Here is a 20,442-nt window from a genome sequence, read left to right on the forward strand (position 1 = left end):
TAGTCAATGTTCCCGACACTGGTGCACATGCTTGCCTGAATCAGGCACAGGTAGCTCTTACTTCTACTGCCAGAAAGCTGTTGTTGGGTCCTTTTGAATTTCTTTGATTGAATTTTTACAAGCTGTTAGCATCTGCTTTTATAAACCCTAGTATAGTCTTTTCTGAATAATAACAATCATTGTTGCACTGAAAATATAATTATTATGAGGACTTTGGGCTTAATCCCAAACTTCTTCTGTGCTCTTCTTATACTCCAGACAGGTTTTGCAATAGCCTGTTGGACTGATGTGTGGGAAATCTGGATTATGAGCAGTGTAGAGGGAATCCTCAGTCACCGAGGGCGTGGAATAAAAGATAATGTGACTCACACAACGTCTGGCCAAACTTTCACTAGTATCTTGGGTGGACAAAATGAGACAAGCGCTTTCAAGTCTATGGAAAATTCAGTCCAATCACTTTGTAGTCACATTTTAAGCTGTTGATTATTTTTAAATGCATCTTCTTTGTGATGCTGTTATGGTTTATCTAAATATAGCAGGGCATCATCGTATTCAACTCATCAATATATCATCTAAATAAAGAAAATACTAACAAAACAGGAAAATATCATGAAAATCTTAAAAATGTATTTATGTAAAAATTGTGAAGGACAACGTGCAGGCTGTCTGAGCATGGAACTGTGAGACTTGCAGTCCTTCAACATCTTGAACTGGTTGTCAGGCACCATTCATATTAGGCAATCTGGAATTGCAGGCAGAATCACCGCAATTCTGTCTCTGATTCCAAATTGTGGCAAAATGCACAACATGGGCTTGGGCGCCATTATTCTTGCCAGCAATTGTTTAAAGATTGCACCAAAAAAGGAACAGGTGCTTCTTTTGGGTGAAAAACCCTTAATCACTTCAATGGACCACCCTATACATGACACTCAGAAATGAATGCGAAACGCGCTTTAAAAATACCAAGCGGGAATGCTTGTTCCCACAAAGCAATATCTGAATGGGGCAAAGCCAGACTTATGTTGTGTCAAAATAATAGAGAACAGATAGGATTCATTATAATAGCAGTTCGAGAACAGAAATTAAGTCGAAAGTGACAGGTTTAACGGAAATCCTGTACCATGACCATTTTACACATCAACCGACATATTTAATATTGTAATGTCTTCTAGACTGAAATTTTTTTTTACAGAAATTCCATATTTTGGTACTCCTAGTTTAAGAACCCAGACTTCAATCCCACTGAAATGTTCTGGTTTGATGTAAAGTGTTTCAGACTGATGGGGTTCAAGAATAATAAATTAATTAATTGCTGTCTAAGTGACTCAGCCCTAAGCCGGTAAAGGAGCCCTTGTTCCATCCCCTCTGCTTTACAAATGGGACAAGGTTTTGCAATGGCATGATTAACTCTCTTTTCAATGGCCATATTTCATTTTCTCTAAATTCTGTTTTTGTAAATTCTAAAGTGATGACCATGCCATATCAGTTTGAGGCTAAGCATGTAGCCTAACAAGCAATTATCTCGATCAAAATACATTACATACATCAAAAATACATTACATTAAGATATGGAGGCAATTTAGTTTAGAGTTGCACAAGAAAAGTTGGCCTTCATTAACCCATTGTCTGCTCATAAAGATTGATCATATAGCTAGCACAAGTACACCTTAAAGTGCATTTCCATTTTTGCAGTCAAAATTGAGGAAGCCCTACTATATGTTTGTTATTTGTCCCCATTTATACAGCATATCTAAAAATAATTGTACAAATAAGTATTTACCTTTCAGGGTGTTTTGGAGCAAACTACTCAAAAAAAATTGAAATGAGAGGAAACTCAGTTTTTCTTACTAAGAAAGAGTTACAAGTACAAGTTTCCCCTTATCAAAATACAATGATGGTTTGTTCACAGCAAATGAATGCATATACTGTAAAAAGCAAAGTATTTCTAATTTAAACCATTGCAATGCACTTAAAAGGATGCTAAAAAAGTTTTTTTTACCTTAATGCATTGTTTGCATCAAGGTAAAAAAAGTTTTCAATTTCCCTGTGCCCCCTCTTCCCCTATATAAAGAGTAAGCCCTTGTACACACGGTCGGAGATTCCGACAACCAAATCCATCGGATTTTGTCCGACAGATTTTGTCCGAAAGATTTTGTCCGAAACTGTTGTATACACACGGTCGGACAAAGTTGTCGGAAAATCCGACGTGATGACGTTATTTCGTTACGACGGGACTACGTTCACGCTAGTAGCCAATAGCTTTGGTGTAGGAATTTGATCTGAGCATGCGTGGCACTTTGTCCGTTTGGGATTCTCTACACATGATCAATGTGTGTCCGATCGGAGCATTTTGTCTGAAAATTTTACCAACAAGTTGGAAAACTTGGTCCGTCGGATACTCCGACAGAAACAGTCCGATGTAGACCACACACAGTTGGAATATCTGACAAAACGGTCCGATCGGACACATTCCGTCGGAATCTCCGACCGTGTGTACAAGGGCTAAGAGAGGGGAAAAGAGATCAGCGCTGTGCACGACTGCATCTATTCTCCCCTTTACTTCCTCTTCACACAGCATTTGAAAAGCAGCAGGAGCCATTGGCTCTTGCTGTTGTCAATCAAATACAGTGTAGAGGAAGTGGGGGGTTGGCCTAAGTCCCGCAGTGTAAGTCTATGGAGTGCGGCCCCAATAGATACACAGGTCAAGAGTGCGCAGACCATGCTTCTCTCCATAGCAAGCCGGTTGGCTATGATGGACGTAAGAAGAAGAGGAAGAGCCAAGATCGTTACTGGGGACCCCAGAAGAGGAGGATCGGGCCACTCTGTGCAATACCACTGCATAGGGCAGGTAGGTAAAACTTGTTTGTTATTTAACCACTTCCCAACGGGCTCACGTACATATACTGCGGAAGAAGGGCACGTACAGGCAGATTAATGTACCTGTATGTTGCCCTTTAAGAGGCGGATTGTGGGAGCGCACATGCTCCACCAGGAGCTCCGTGACCATGCCCACGATCCTTTCACAGTGAGGAAGAAAGGGGAGATGTTAATGTAAACAAGCATCTCCCCATTCTGCCTGACACTGATCAGCGCTCCCTGTAATCGTTAGCGCTGATCAGTAACGTGTCACACACAGCCCCCCCCCCCACAGTTAGAATCACTCCCTAGGACACACTTAACCCCTACAGCGCCACCTAGTGGTTTAACCCATTCACTGCCAGTGACATTTTTACAGTAATCAATGCATTTTTTTGCAAAATTGATCACTGTATTAATGCCAATGGTCCCAAAAATGTGACAAAATTGTGTCCGCTTATAATGTCGCAGTCATGATAAAAATCGCTGATCGCCGCTATTACCAGTAAAAAAAAATTAGCAATAAAAATGCCATAAAACTATCCCTTGTTTTGTAGATGCTATAACTTTTGCGCAAACCAATCAATTAACGCGTATTGCGATTTTTTTTTACCAAAAATATGTAGAAGGATACGTATTGGCCTAAACTGAGGGAAAACTTTTTTTTATATTTTTGGGGGATATTTATTATAGCAATAAGTAAAAGTTTTTCTTCAAAATTGGCGCTATTTTGTTTGTTTATAGCGCAAAAAATAAAAACCGCAGAGGTGATCAAATACCACCAAAAGAAAGCTCTATTTGTGGGAAAAAAGGACGTTAATTTTGTTTGGGAGCCACGTCGCACAATTGTCGGTTAAAGCGACACAGTGCAGAATCGCAAAAAGTGCTCTGGTCAGGAAGGGGGTAAATTCTCCCGGGGCTGAAGTGGTTAAAAAAAATATATATGACTTTAGTAACAATTTAAAAAGTACAGCAGCATGCATTTTTCCACGTGACACAATGGATTAAAAAAATGCATGTAAATATAAATGTGCTTACATTTGTAGGGATTTGCTACCCTCTATTTACTGTATTTGTAAATGTCTGTAAATACAGTATATTATGTATGCACTTTCTGCCTCGGGTTTGTTGAGCAAAACAACCCCATAAGAATGAAAAAATAATGTATTTTATCCAGGCCAGAAGCAGAGACTATTAGGGAATTGTGGCCGTTTAACTGTAGCTATCCATACATTTTTAGCCTGAATCCTAGAGACAGACACGTCTCAGTCCTAATGTTGTTATCTAACATGCACAGTGCCAGTGCCACAGTCTGTGCTACTCTAGGTGTGTACAACATTCAAAAAAGGGCAAATGGGACTTTAAATGAGGCGTGTTGCTGAAAAATATATATTTATTTGTTGGGTATAAAACCATTTCATATAAAGTGTCAAACTAATATAGGACACAATTAATTATAATTTTAGTACATTTCTTTGAATACATTTGTTTTAGATATACAGTCATTTTGCAAGGTACAATACAACATCAGTAACAATGCAGATGTGTAGATATACTCATCCATTCATAAAACCAATAAACATTAGCCATTGCTTATAATAAGTCGAAATAATCTGGGCATCAGTTGGATATATACTCGACGCACGTTTCATGGCTCTTGCCAATCATCAGGAGTACAGATGCTCTGAAATTAGATCAAAAATGTCTATAAATATGGGATAACCTTTAAACGGAGAACAATCTCTCAAGAAAAGGGGGGGTTATAACTTACTGTCCGGCCCATAGGTTACACCAAGCATCTGTCCAGGAGATACAGAGGACAGGGATATCGATCTCCCCCGGGGCTGAGGTGAGGAATCGATTTGGGTGCGATTCCTCACCTCAGCCCCGGGGGAGATCGATATCCCTGTCCTCTGTATCTCCTGGACAGATGCTTGGTGTAACCTATGGGCCGGACAGTAAGTTATAACCCCCCCTTTTCTTGAGAGATTGTTCTCCGTTTAAAGGTTATCCCATATTTATAGACATTTTTGATCTAATTTCAGAGCATCTGTACTCCTGATGATTGGCAAGAGCCATGAAACGTGCGTCGAGTATATATCCAACTGATGCCCAGATTATTTTGACTTATTATAAGCAATGGCTAATGTTTATTGGTTTTATGAATGGATGAGTATATCTACACATCTGCATTGTTACTGATGTTGTATTGTACCTTGCAAAATGACTGTATATCTAAAACAAATGTATTCAAAGAAATGTACTAAAAGTATAATTAATTGTGTCCTATATTAGTTTGACACTTTATATGAAATGGTTTTATACCCAACAAATAAATATATATTTTTCAGCAACACGCCTCATTTAAAGTCCCATTTGCCCTTTTTTGAATGTTGAACACATATCCGGGATGGAGGCTTGCTTGCTGCTACTAATAGGTTATGTCAGGTCGCACCAATCTTTTTACTCTAGGTGTGTAGTTTTCACCTTCCAGTATATTAGTAGGTAAACCTGCTTTTTGCAATAGAGGTTATATGCAGCTCCTGTTATTTTAGTTAACCCTGTCTCTTCTGATCTGGAGTTTCCAGTGCCATACCACAGTTTCTGCCAGTGAGAAGCTTGGTTCCAGGCTGGTTGGAAAACAATTATAGGATCTCCCCATCACCACTGATTTGTCTTCAGGTCTCTAAAACAAAGATGAAAGCCACAACATGATCATCCTCAAGCATTCATCTAAAGGTATTTTATGATCACTATATATATCTGACTATACTTGCACAATTCCACCATCACTCTTGTTTGCACTGCCAACTTTATTATCAATCTCCCCTCTTTCACTTAGTAAAGGTTCTGTTTGTTTTATTTACCTACAGGTTTAGAGCAATATCCTGTTTGGGCAGGGCAATTTCCCATAACCCCCACCCCCAAAAAAGGGCGACACATTAACTACTTCCAGACCGGACCATTTTGCTGGCTTAAGACCAGACCACTTTTTGAGATTCAGCACTGTGTTGCTATAACTGACAATTGCGCGGTCATGCGACGTGGCTCCCAAACAAATTTGATGTCCTTTCTTTCCCACAAATAGAGCTTTCTTTTGGTGGTATTTGATCACCCCTGCGTTTTTTATTTTTTGCACTATAAACAAAAATAGAGCGACAATTTTGAAAAAAAACGCATTATTTTTTACTTTTTGTTATAATAACTATCCCCCAAAAATATATAAAAAAACATTTTTTTCCCTCAGTTTAGGCCAATACGTATTCTTCTACATATTTTTGGTAAAATAAGCGATTATTGATTGGTTTGCACAAAAGTTCTAGTGTTTACAATATAGGGGATAGTTTTATGGCTTTTTTATTAATATTTTCTTTTTTTACTAGTAATGGCGGCGATCAGCGATTTTCTATTGTGACTGCGACATTATGGGGGACACATCGGACATTTTTTACACATTTTTGGGACCATTGTCATTTATACAGCAATCACTGCTATACAAATACAGTGATTCCTGTGTAAATGACACTGGCAGTGAAGGGGTTAAACAGTGGGTGGCAGTGTAGGGGTTAAGTGTTCCTAGGGGTGTGTTACTAACTGTGGGGGGCTGGGCTTTGTTTTAGTGAACACTGATCTCTGCTCCAATCACATAGAGCAGAGATCAGCGTCACTTGTTGCTAGGCAGAACGGGGAGATGCTGTTTACAACGGCATCTCCTCATTCAGCCGCCTCGTGAGACGATCGCGGGTATGACCGCGGCGATCACATCCACGGGACCCACGACCGGACTCACGGGGGTTCCGATGGCGGCGCGCTCGCGATGGCAGGGCGGCATTTAAAACTGGACGTACCTGTACGCCAGTATGCCTGCCTGTACCATTCTGCCGACGTACATCGGCGTGCGCCGGTCGGGAAGTGGTTAATGCATTTGGTGTGAATGGGCACTAAAAACGGCAAGCCTATAGATCTTTTGTTAGGGCAGACAATGTTTAAATATAGTGTACAACTGATAATGAGATCTGGCAGTACAGACATGGTTAATTATTCCAGCCCCCTCTGCATGGCAAGTGGAAAACTTCAGTTCTGGAATTTTCACAAAAGAGCAAGTAAAAGGTTAGTAGTGATTTTTTAAAGTTATAGTATATGAATGAGAACATGTAACAAATATAAAGGTGTTATCCCAATTTGTATTAAAAAAGTGGAAATACACTTTAATTAGGGCCAACACCAGGATGCCACTGACCTTTACATTTCTGACAACACAACTTTCACAAAAGGGAACTGGTTAACATTTCCATATCAGCAAAGGGACTCCGTCTAAATATATTTCCAGCGGAAATCTGTTGTGGGTATTTCTCATCCAATGCATTGTACAAAGGCAACATAATCAACTGTATTATACAACATTTTCCTCTGTGCATGCTACATTTACTTTGAAGGAATTTTCAAATACAGAAGATCAAGCATGCTGTTTTACTCTGTATTCCAACTGATCATTTGAGGTTTCCTGAGGCCCATCAAACCTCTGCAGACTTTATTTTTACAAGCAGAATGTGGGCATTTCTTAAAAGGCTATATTAATTCTGTCGCCTACCTTAGGACAAAGTAATTAAAGGAAAAATTCACTTTACAAAATAAAAATAATAAATGCACATTTTGTTTTGGAGGTAAAAAAAAGAATGTGCTTTTTTCTTTATTAGAAGGCTGTAATACATTGCAGCTGCGATCAGCAGATCATGGGTGCAATGTCAGGCTCCTGCAGACTGTCAGTACAGCTGTCTGCCGTACCTCCCATATGGACAGATAGTTATTGAAGTCCAGGAAGATCAATGAACTACGAGAGCGCTCACCAGCGCCCTCCCAGTTTATTGAGAACTACAAGCCATCTGCCGCTGTGGAACCAAGCTTCTCACTGGCAGAAACTGTGGTATGCACTGGAAACTCCAGACCAGAAGAGACAGGTTTAACTAAGTACTTGTAGTTAATTTATCCACAGGTCTGTGTGAATGAATGATGCAGCTGTGTGGATGGAGCCCTGCACGGCTGTGCTGTTTTTGAATTGTGACAGCAGGTGTGGGGAGAGGTTCCCATACCCACTGTCACAATGGGGGATCAGGCTGGGGTGGAAGCTGCTGCTTTAGTAGAATGCTACATGTTACACCCTGAATATGGACGTACCATTTCACAAGTTACTAAGGGTGAACTTATTCTTTAAAGAAACTCTAAAATTCTCAGGTATGCTATGCATGATTGTCAGTGGAAGCCAAGTCGCTGTGGCTACAAATACTTGTAATAGTAATTTACGACTGTCTCTTTGCAAACAAACCTCTAACCAGAATTTATAATGTTGTGTCACCGTGCATGAACTGTGCTCTGCATCCCACAAAGCATTATAATTAATCCAAAAGATAAGGAGGCACTCACGGAACTTGAAAGGTGAATGCAGTGATGACATTTTATAATTAGGTACTGAGTTATACAGCTGTGCCTCTTGTCGTCAAACACAGTTCACTTTTCTAAATGACAAAGAGGTGCTGAAAATTTAAGAAGAAAAAAAAAAAAATTTGATTTACAGGTGGCTTCTGGGTCAGAAACATGGACAGCATCCTCCTTTTCCCAGCCTAAATTATCAGCTAATATTAAGAGAAGCATTCCACTGTGCAGCCAACGCTTAAACCAATTCTGCCAAAGTATGGAAATTGTTATAAATGTTTTATAATGGCTTTTAAATTTGGATAACTATGATTTGGTTTGGCAGCCATCAAAATGAACTCCAAGCACATTTAAAGCGGAGGTCCACCCTAAAATGGACCTTCCGCTCATCGGATTCCTCCCCCCCTCCGGCGCCACAATTGGCACCTTTCAGGGGGGAGGGGGGTGCAGTTACCTGGATAATCCAGGTAACTGCACCCACTTCCGGGCTAGCTCTCTGCGGAAAGGGGCGTACATTACGCCCCTTTCCGCAAGTGCCCGCCCCCTTCCACAAGTGCCCCGCTGCCTGCTGGGAAACACACAAATCCCAGAGGCAGCGGGGACCGTCCTCATTGCGCAGAGCGGCTCGCGCATGCGCAGTAGGGAACCGGGAAATGAAGCCGAAAGGCTCCATTTCCTGATTCCCATACCCAAGATGGCGGCGGCAGCACTCGAGTGTCGATCTAGAGATCGGCTTCGGGTGCCGACATCGCGGGCGCGCTGGACAGGTAAGTGTCACTATTTTAAAAGTCAGCAGCTGCAGTATTTGTAGCTGCTGACTTTAAAAAAAAAAAAAACGCGGAGTCCCGGCGGACTCCCGCTTTAAAGTACACAAGTTAATTCAGGAGAAAGCAGAGTGACAGAGAGATGAGTTCATCAGTGTGCTGCTTCTCCTTTCACTGTCCAGTCACAAGCTTGGGGAGGACAGAAGACATGTAATGCCGCGTAGACATGACCGGACTTTCCAACAGACTAGGCCCGATGGTCTTCCCTACGGACTTTTGGCTGAGTTCCGACGGACCGTCCGAACCAATGGACTTGGCCATACAGGAACTGACTAAGGCCCCTTTCACACGGGACAGATCCGTGACGATCCGCCCCGTGAACATCCGCTTGCTTAGCAGGGATCACTCCATTGATGACACTGTGCAGGGACCGCCCTGTCAGATCTCCGCTCTCCTCTATGGGGGATCGGATGAACACGGATCATCTGTCCGTGTTCATCCGATCCGCTCTGCAGATGGATAGAAAAATAGGATTTTCTTCCGTCTGCAGAATCTGACCATAGCGGGGACAGATGATATTGGGTGTCAGCGGATGTTCATTCTTCTGACACCTGCTACCCCATAGGGAAGCATGTATGTCTGTATTGCATCCGAAAATAGATGGATGAAATATGGACATACTGTCCGCACGTGTGAAAGGGGCCTAAGTCCGTTCATTTTGAACGTGATGATGTAAGACTGGACTAAAGAATGAAGTTCAATAGCCAGTAGCCAATAGCTTCCCTTGCGTCGTATTTGGACCAGCATACAGACAAACGGTTTTCCCAATAGGGATTGAGTCCATTGGACAGATTTGAAACATGTTCTATTTCTAGGTCCGTCAAATGTTTTATGTGAAAAACGATCGGATTAGCTCACACACCATCGGATTGTCCGACGGACTGATTACGTCGGACCTAGTCTGCCAGAAAGTCCGGTCGTGTGTATGCGGCATCAGTGTTACTGATCTGCCGCAAGGGAAAGTCAGATCTCCTGCCCTGCCATACAAGACCATGCTGTGGGTAAATTTTAGAACTGAACAGATAGAAATGCAAATCTCTTGGCAGGTAAAACAGCCCATATACACTATATTTTCAAAAGTATTAGGACACCTGCATTTACACACACATGAACTTTATTTAATGGAATCCCAGTCTTATCCGTAGGGTTACATTTTAAGTTGGCCCACCCTTTGGAGCGATAACAGCTTCAACTCTTCGGGGAAGGCTGTCCACAAGATTTAGGATTGGGTCTATGGGAATGTTTCACCTGGATCACACTCTCTGCTCTAATTCATCATCTATTGGGTTGAGGTCAGGACTCTGTGCAAGCCAGTTAAGTTCCTCCACCCCAAACTCATTCATTCATGTCTTTATGGACCTTGCTTTGTGCACTGGTCAAAATCATTTGGTGGAGAGGGGAATTATTATGTGGGGTTGTTTTTTAGGGGTTGGCCTTGGCCAAAGGGTACTCTTAAGGTGTCAGCATACCAATACATTTTTGACAATTTCATGCTCCCAACTTTGTGGGAACAGTTTAGGGATGGTCCTTTCCTGTTCCAACATTACTGCCCACCAGTGCATACAGACATGGATGAGAAAGTTTGGGGTGGAGGAACTTGATTGGCCTGAACGGAGTCCTGACCTTAACCAGACAGAACACCTTTGGAGTGAATTAGAGGAGAGACTGTGAGCCAGGACTTCCCGTCCAACATCAATGCCTGACCTCACAAATTCTCATAGACACACTCCTAAATCTTGTGGACAGCCTTCCTAGAAAAGTTGAAGCTGTTATAGCTGCAAAGGGTGGGCCAATTCAATATTGAACCCTAAGGACTAAGACTGGGATGTCATTAAAGTTGATGTGCATGTAAAGACAGGTGTACCAATACTTTTGGTAATACAGTGTATATGTATTTTATCAGTGCATTTAGCTGCTTTACTGGAGTTTAGCTTTAGAGCTCTTTTACACAGGCTGCCAGATGGTGATAAAAACAGGCAGTTGAGCCACATTTTTATCATCCAGCTAAATTCTACCATTGCAGCTGGACAGGGCTGTACACATGTCACAGCTACAGCAATTTTAATCCAGCTTGCAGAGTTTGACAGGTGCCACCTTCTGTCAAGTGGGCTCTTCAAGGTCAATGGGAGCGTACCACAACAGAGAGCCACGAAAACTTTCTAGAGATTCTAGCCCTTCTTCACTCTGCTAAGCAAAGTGCTTTCATTGCTGTTTGTGTCCCTCTTAGAGAGATACTCCTCATTTCCTATTCCAGCGACACAACCAGATGAAAGATCAAAGGGAATTTCCTCAATGGTAGAAATGTAAAGCAATGAAAGCTAGATGCTTTAAAACTGATCTCCAGGATAATAAAATATTATATAAGTATGAAAACCATAGGTATCCTTACTTGAATCTTAGAGCACCATAATCTGCAGATCTGTGCAGTAATCCATTATGAATCCTTGCCACTATTTTAGAGCTTCCTGTAATAAAGACCGGTCACTGCTGCTCTCTCTCCTTGTGCAGGGTGATTGGTCTTGTCTCCGCCCCCTCCTGTAGTATTCTGCAAGCAGTCTTTTAGTGGGTGTGCCTTCTGGGCCCCTCCCACAGCTTCGTTCTCTGCCCAGGCTACGTACAGCACTGTGGCGATATCCCTGCTACTTTTACAAGGCAATATCTGGGTTTGAAAGGCATTTTGTGCACAAAAAGTAGATGTATATTCTTTGTGGCTACTGAAAAATATATTAAAAAAAAAAAAAAGTTTTTGTGCCTGGCGTTCAGTTTTAAACCTTCTGTATTATGTACAACTAATAAAAAAAATTGTGATAGTTCTAAATTAACGGTTTATTTTCATGAGTATAGGATTATGAAAACATGACTTTTAATATTTGCCTGGAATTCCATGTTACTTCTATTTGTCACTGCAGTGTCTTGGTATTTACCACCCACATAAAACACAAAAAAAATTAAAAAAAAATCTTCAAAGTATCCACTTTAGGGGGAGATTCTGATTGAACCCCATGGTTTACTAATATGATTCCTTTCTATCTGCAGGTATAACAGCTTTCTTCGAGAGAGGCTATATGTAAGTGAACAATATTAGCAACCGTTTTTTTCCTGTATTGACACAGAAGGTGCAATGTGAATCCAAAGCCAAATTCCATTGGAAATACATTTCTGGACAGGGGACCACTTTGTGCTGCTCCAAACATTAGGGGTTGATTTACTAAAACTGGAGATGGAAAATCTAAAGCAGCTATGCCTGGTAGCCAATGGGCTTCCAACTTCAGCTTGTTCAATTAAGCTTTAGCAAAAAAAAAAAAAAATGGAAGCTGATTGGTTTCTATGCAGAGCTGCACCAGATTTTGCACTCTCCAGTTTTAGTAAATCAACCTCAAAAGTCTTCAGTGGGTGTCTCTTTTTTTGTATAAAACGTAGTTACCAAATGCCCCCCATTTACGGTTTATCCTGCATTTCCCAAGTCACAAAGACTATCCCACCAGGCAGTAGATATTACAGTTGTCACAGCAGGTTGCTTGTCACAAAAACACAAACCGAGTATTACCAAAACCGAAGTTTGTCATTTCCATTTAGTGGTTACATGGTTGCACAAGTAGAAAAAAAAAAAAAAAAAAAGACACAATTCCATCTAGTTCAACCAATAGAATAAAAAAATACATTATTAGATTGAAAGCTCTATTGAGCAGGACTCTCTGATTCCTCTTGTACCAAATTGTATTGTAACTATAATGTCTGCCTTCATTTTGTAAAGTGTTGACTCTATATAAATCCTGAATAATAATAATAAATAGAATGCAGCCATATACATAATCCTAAACCCACAGGTATTGGTTGAAAGCAGTAACACAGATATGTATGTGCCTGGTAAAAAGATCAAAGACCTAATAATTGTATATGTGTCAGCATCATAAGTGATCTTATGCTAAGTTTTTATGTTTTCTAATGCAATTTACACACAGCTGCCCCGCTAGATATGTGGGACATGTTCATTATATATGTATTTTATAACCAATTGCAAGGTGACAGCTCATGTACATGCTGGACATCTATTTCAGGCAATGGAATCTGAACAGTAGGAAAAGTGATCACCATACATGGATATCAACAGGAAAATAACATGAATGAAAGAACGTACTGCGTAGCAGTAGCCCATAGTACCTTCAAAGGAATGAAAGAATGTATAGCATACCAGTTAGCCCATAGCACCTTCAAAGTAATGAAAGAAGGTACAGCATACCAGTTAGCCCATAGTACCTTCAAAGGAATGAAAGAAGGTACAACATACCAGTTAGCCCATAGTACCTTCAAAGGAATGAAAGAAGGTACAGCATACCAGTTAGCCCATAGTACCTTCAAAGGAATGAAAGAAGGTACAGCATACCAGTTAGCCCATAGTACCTTTAAATGAATGAAAGAAAGTACAGCTTACCAGTTAGCCAATAGTACCTTCAAAGGAATGAAAGAACTTACAGCATACCAATTAGCCCATAGTACCTTTAAATGAATGAAAGAAAGTACAGCATACCAGTTAGCCCATAGTACCCCCAAAGGAATGAAAGAATGTACAGCTTACCAGTTATCCAATAGTACCTTCAAAGGAATGAAAGAACTTACAGCATACCAATTAGCCCATAGTACCTTTAAATGAATGAAAGAAAGTACAGCATACCAGTTAGCCCATAGTACCCCCAAAGGAATGAAAGAATGTACAGCTTACCAGTTAGCCAATAGTACCTTCAAAGTAGTGAAAGAAAGTACAGCATACCAGTTAGCCCATAGTACCTTCAAAGGAATGAAAGAACGTATAGCATACCAGTAAGCCCATAGTACCTTCAAAGGAATGAAATAGCCTACAGCATACCAGTTAGATCATAGTACCTTCAAAGGAATGAAATAACCTACAGCATACCAGTTAGATCATAGTACCTTCAAAGGAATGAAATAACCTACAGCATACCAGTTAGATCATAGTACCTTCAAAGGAATGAAATAACCTACAGCATACCAGTTAGCCCATAGTACCTTCAAAGAAATGAAATAAAGTACAGTATACCAGTTAGCACATAGTACATTCAAATGAATGAAAGAAAGTACAGCATACTAGTTAGCCCATAGTACCTTCAAATGATTTGAAAGAACATACAGCATACCAGTTAGCCAATAGTAGATTCTAAGGAATGAAAGGAAGTACAGCATACCAGTTAGCTCATAGTACCTTCAAATGAATGAAAGAACGTACAGCTTACCAGTTAGGCAATAGTACCTTCAAAGGAATGAAAGAACTTACAGCATACCAGTTAGCCCATAGTACCTTCAAAGGAAAGGCAACATTTGAATATTAACTAACCTTTCTATCTTCTGTCTCTCTGATATTGCCATGAATATGTTTCTTCTCTTCAAAATCACAGGATGGTTTGAGCATGAATTGACAAGAAGCGAATGACTTCTCTGGATTTGTCAGCTCCAAGGACCTTGACGGATACTGCTGTGCCATGGTCTTGCCCACATGTGGTATAGGTAGAGCAGTATGAATTGGCTTTGATCCCACAGCTGGCTGTCTTAACTTGGACGAAACCCCAAGCACAGACATACTTTTCTTAGAAGTGTTTCAGCTCTACAGACCTAATAAAAGCAAATTTTGTAGAGCTTTTCAGTAGCACAGGCTTCACTCAGCTCATCACTTTTCTTTGGGTAGGACAAGTGAAAGTTTCTGCCATGTGTTTTCCTAGGATTAGAAATACACACACTTTCATTACGTGTTTAGGATTTTCTTCATCTTAAACGGTTTCCTGCATACACACACAGGCTCTCCTCAGCCAGTCAGTTGCAGTGTAAGATTAAACACTCCTTTGGGGCGTGAGACGTTTGAAGGTAACGTTCACAAATCTTTGTGTGTCTGGGATTAAGCTTTATTCTCCACCTCTTTAGAGGTATTTCAAGTATGGGCTTTCCCAGAATGAAAGCTAAGAACAAACCGGGGAAAGGAAAAAGCATGAAATGACTTCTAACTGCAACTGTCAAAATAGCAAGACTCCAGCGCTCTCTGACTGCACTCACAGGGAGTCTGCATTCTTTCTCAGAAAAACACTCTTCTCTATTACCAGATCCAAAAAAAAAAAGAAGAGAGGCAGGACATTATGAGTGGCCAAAACATGCAGCTGTTAAACACGCTTTTTCAGCCGGAAATATATTTAGCAAAACTGTTTGTTGTACTTTGTTGTTTCCTTCCACTTGTTAAAAAAAAAAATGAGTTTCGTCTCTCGTGGAAAGCCAAAATAGGGTCAGCCTATATAGGGTCAGCCAAAATAGGGTCAGCCTTTTACAACTGTTCCTTGGTTCTTACTATTTGAGATGAAATAGGCATATAGGGACTGAAAATGCTTTCAAAAAGGCTGCAAAACTACTCACAACTTTATCCATTATTATAAGATTATTATATTATGATTACAGTCGTTTAATAACGTAATAAAAGTTATTTTAAAACCCTGCATGAAAGGAGTAGTGAGATATTAATCATGCTGCTGTGTACACGTATGACCAAGGACAACCATACCTGGTCAGATTTTTGCATACCTGTTACAGCACTTGCAGAAATCTGGCAAAATATTGGGGTTGATTTACTAAAACTGGGGAATGCAAAATCTGGTGCAGCTCTGCATGGTAGCCAATCAGCTACTAACTTAAAGCTTGTTTAAGCTTTGACCAAACCTGGAATTGATTTCTATGCAGAGCTGCACCAGATTTTGCATTCTCCGGTTTTAGTAAATCAACCCCATAGTCTTTTTTCCCAGAGTTAAAGTGATACTGAATCTTCAGTTCTTTAAGCATTTTGAGCAGCTTATTTAATCACTTACCGAGTATGCAGCTTTTATATCTTTTAACCCTTGCCTATGTTCCACTTTAAAGTGTTTGTTACCCCACCACTTCATATTCCTAATATGTGCCTGCTGTACGATGTACTTGTATGAGAAAGTATCCTGTTCTATTTATATTGCTTCCTTTATGTGAAATCCCTGGTGTTCCTACCAGTCCCTCTGCTTTCCTATTAAAAACTGACCATTCTAAGCAGGAGAACACACCATGATCAGTTCTCTAGCCTGTTGGATCCTCTTCCATTTATCAGACTTGTCCTGACAGTCCTTTGCTGCACAGCCAGTCACTGGGGAAGATCAGCGTGCTGCTGCTTCACTTCACCCCCAGCTCTTATGCTGCTGAGAACATAATAAACATAATTATTATTATTATTGTTTTAACTTATTAAAAAGTGAAAACATGTATTTATAATTTATTTTTATATCTATAAAAAAAATTTTTGGCTTTCATTTCTATTTTAACTTATTTCCACCCCTGCTATAGCCGAATGATGGCTAAAGCGCAGGCCTACTTTGCTGAGAGGGTGTCTATTGATGTCCTTTCTTGACCACACTGTGGCATGCAGGCGGCACACTCTGTGATCGCCAAGTCCAAAGTGTCAATCACAGCAGCCATTTACCACGTGATCAGCTGTGTCCAATGACAGCTGATCACGGATGTCAATACAAGCTGTCAACACAAGCCTGTCAGCATGAGGAGAGTAGAAGAAAGCCAATAACGGCTTGTGTTAAAGGGACATTGGCACTGATAATCAGGGCACTGATTATCAGTGTCCTGATTATCAGTGCAATCCCACCAGTGCTACCTATCAGTGCCCACCAGTGCTTGCCGGACAGTACCCATTGGTGCTGCCAATCAGTGTCCATCAGTGCCACCTATCAGTGCTCATCAGTGCCACCTATCAGTGCCCATCAGTGTCACCTATTAGTGCCCATCAGTGTTGCCTATCAGAGCCCATCAGTGCCAGCTATCAGTATCATCTATCAGTGCCATCAGCTATCAGTACCATCTATCAGAACATGACGGATATATGAGGATACACAGCAGACCAGATACTCTCATATGCCTGGTTTATTTTGAGTAGAGTAAGGTGCATGTTCTTATGGGTGAGGTGGGGCACATATATGGTGAATGTAATACACTTTTTGATGTTTTGGTACTTATTAAATGTGAGTTTGAATTTACTTTATGATACCAATAGTTTTAAAGATGTACTATGCTACGTTAGTATTTTTTCTTTTCGGGACTATGCTATATGAGGATATCTTTTTGTGAAGGATTTCTGGACAAATACTATATTTATGGATGCGAGAATTTCTGTAATTGGGGGTAAGAGTATATATTGAGAGGGATGGCATGCAAGAGTGTTTCATGAAAACACTTTATTGCATCATGTTTCGGGTGAGAGCATAAGGAGACCATTTTGTTTATTTGCACATGGAAAGCTGCTTCAATATATAGACATTTTACTCACAAAAGGATTATAGAGACTATTATTCTAAAAGTGCAGGTTATTGTTGATTATTTTATTGAGCTCAATAAAAAATGCTGAGTGTTAAACACTACTTTAAACAACATGTGCAACCACCAATGGTGCTCATTATGATGACCATCCCTTGTTTTACTATGCAGAAGTGACACAGAATGTAGATAGTGCAGTTGCCTTGTATAGGTTTACCAAAAAGGCACAACTTGCATGGGGACTGTATGCTCTTCTGAGCTTGCAAGGGTTTCTTCATAAACTCAATATAGACAGTGTTCTAGCAAAAAAAAAGGTCATGTTGTCTGTGTATGTCTGAGGCATGTAAGCTTCAGGATAGCCAAAAAGCATAGGCACTTAGATCAACTCACACCATGTTTATCAAAATAGGCCATTGCCCAAATAACTGCAAAGACAATATTCATGTTGGAAAGGCCACCTCTTTATTGTAATCACCAGAATTATAACAAAGTCTAAACCAGAAAACCATCACAATATAACATTCTGTGCCAGTCACAGTAAAACTACGAATACTCAAATAACATAAATGGCTAAACGTCCGTCTTAATCACTAGTTCTAGACAATTATCTCACTAACCAAGCCCTACAGGGCGTGTAAAACAGGGCCTATTATAAAGTGGACAAGTGAAAAACTTGCAATAAAGATGTGTCGATGAGCCATGATAAGGGAGACTGGACTGGGGATGTTTCAGATGGCTGCTCCATTCTCAAAGTCATTGGTCTCCACCCCACACTTACTGAATAGGTAACCTCCATGATAGAACCTGCCATGTCTCCAGCATTCATGGACCCCTCATTTTAAAGAGCTAGGGGCCTTCATTAGGGAATGAGAGACAAGAATTGCTGGGAACTATTACGTATCAGGAAACACAGAGTCAAGGAAGACATGCATACAAAGTCAGGGCACACGCAGTAAGGGTAGAAATCCACACAAACTCAGGGAGTGTACAGTCAGGGCAGACATGCATGCAAAGACAGCGCTCACATAGTCAAGGCAGACATGCATACAAAGTCAGGGCACACACATTATTGGCAGACATACACACACACACACTATACCAGTGTTACCAACTGTCAGTATTTTTACTGGCAGCCAGTAAAAAAGGCATTTCTCCTGCCAGTAGATGCCAGTGCCAGCAAAAGGTTGCCAGTAAAAAATATGGCCGTGACTGTACATGTCGGTGAGGTGTCATCATCTGTGCTGCTGCACACTACTGTCAGTGTCACTGTGAGAGTCAATTTCACGCATGTTTGCCGTCCATTCTAATTTCTTGCCCTCCTGAGTCCTGTCCCTGAGCTACTTCCTTACTATATCGAAAATAATAGAAGAAATTGTTTTTTTGCCTTAATATCTACCTTAAATGAGAAGTACAACCAAAGTTCCTTTGTCTGTACTTCTGCTGTGGATCACAGAAGTATAGTTTGTTCTGCACTCCTGTGACCCATTTTCAACAGACAGAGGGCTGAAGCCAGTTGCCGACTGGTGTCACACAGTCGGTCCAGGCTGGGGAAAGTTCACAACGATATGATCGAGATCCACCCACAACCCTGGACCAGCACCTGGCTCAGCCTCTCTGACAGCATGAGCCGGCCACTCCCATCCCCTACACATCTCAGTGTGCAAGAGGGGGAGGGGGCAGAGCACACAGCGGTGACTGACAGAGTCACCAGCTCTCTGCTCATGGAGCTCTTCAAATGGAGTGATCAGCGATGTTTGATCACTTAGTTCTCAGTCTTAGAGCACGGGGGACAGACGCAGCATCATACCGATGCTGAAATCACCTAGATAAGTATGATTCTGGAAAAAAAAAAATCCCAAACTTCTCTTTGAATTGCATATTGCACTTGTTTGTAGCCTAAATACTGAAATTTGCACTTAAAACTGTAAATATTAAACTTTTGGAAGTGCCAGTAAAAACGTGGCTGTGCCAGTAAATTTTGAGTGTTTTTTTAGGAAATTTTCTTTCTGGTAGGTTGGCAACACTGCACTATACACATAGGACATAGAGCCATACATAGTCAGACCACACTCCACTCTTTGCTACTAAAATTAAATACACTTAACCACTTGCCGACCGCCGCATACACATATACGTCGGCAGAATGGTTCATACAGGCAAATGGGCGTACCTGTATGTCCCTTTGAATTTACCGCCCTGCGGGTGCGCACTGCGGGAGTGTGCCCACAGGTCCCACAAACTCAATATTCGCTGGCGACCCACGCTCGTGAGATGGAGAGGCAGAACGGGGAGATGCCTATGTAAACAAGGCATTTCCCTGTTCTGCCTAGTGACATGACAGGGATCTATTGCTCCCTGTCATCAGGAGCAGTGATCACTGTCATATCAGTAGTAGCCCACCCCCCCCCCCCCATCGGCCTAAACTGAGGAAAAAAAATATTTTATATATATTTTTGGGGGATATTTATTATAGCAAAAAGTAAAAAATATAGCTTTTTTCCAAAATTTTAACTCTTTTTTTGTTTATAGAGCAAAAAATAAAAACCACAGAGGTGATGAAATACCACCAAAGGAAAGTTCTATTTGTGGCGAAAAAAGGATGTGAATTTTGTTTGGGTACAGTGTGGCACGACTGCGCAATTGTCAGTTAAAGCGACGCATTGCCATTTTGCAAAAAATGCTCTGGTCAGGAAGGGGGTAAATCCTTCCGAGGTGGATGTGGTTACAGAAGAGCAGTTTTGTACAAGTTTTACAAATATAAGGTGTTCAGCTTATACTGAGTAGAAATGATTTTAAAATCTCAGAATATCCCTCAGTTTTAGTTATTACTATATAATTTACATGAACACCAATTTGTATTTTTTTATTTATTTATTTCTGGGTGCTATATGATTATCAGACATTTTATTCAAACTTTTGAATGGCTGCTGAGGAAAAATGAACTTACCACATGGAAAGTCTGTTGTTTTCAGGCATTCTGCAGAGACTGATTGAC

The 20,442-nt window shown here is 40.7% G+C and overlaps 1 protein-coding gene across 21 annotated transcripts in view; it reads right to left on the bottom strand.

Moving 5' to 3' along the window:
• NAV3 (neuron navigator 3) overlaps positions 1 to 20,442 on the bottom strand; it is an 873,011-nt gene that overhangs the window by 464,388 nt on the left and 388,181 nt on the right. For 8 of the 21 annotated variants that reach the window (XM_077474059.1, XM_077474072.1, XM_077474067.1 and 5 more), the window contains exon 1: positions 14,461 to 15,127. The exons of 1 other annotated variant lie outside the window; for it this stretch is intronic. In XM_077474059.1, coding sequence (XP_077330185.1) covers positions 14,461 to 14,703 — 243 coding nt within the window. In that variant the 5' untranslated portion in view covers positions 14,704 to 15,127. Of the gene's footprint in view, positions 1 to 14,460; positions 15,128 to 20,442 lie in introns of those variants that run through there. 12 more of the 21 variants (XM_077474074.1, XM_077474073.1, XM_077474064.1 and 9 more) reach the window with 2 other exon arrangements.

Source organism: Lithobates pipiens, unplaced genomic scaffold (assembly GCF_037356315.1).
Source record: "Lithobates pipiens isolate NorthernLeopardFrog02 unplaced genomic scaffold, aLitPip1_a1.2 Scaffold_8, whole genome shotgun sequence".
In the NCBI taxonomy this organism is placed as follows: domain Eukaryota; kingdom Metazoa; phylum Chordata; class Amphibia; order Anura; family Ranidae; genus Lithobates; species Lithobates pipiens.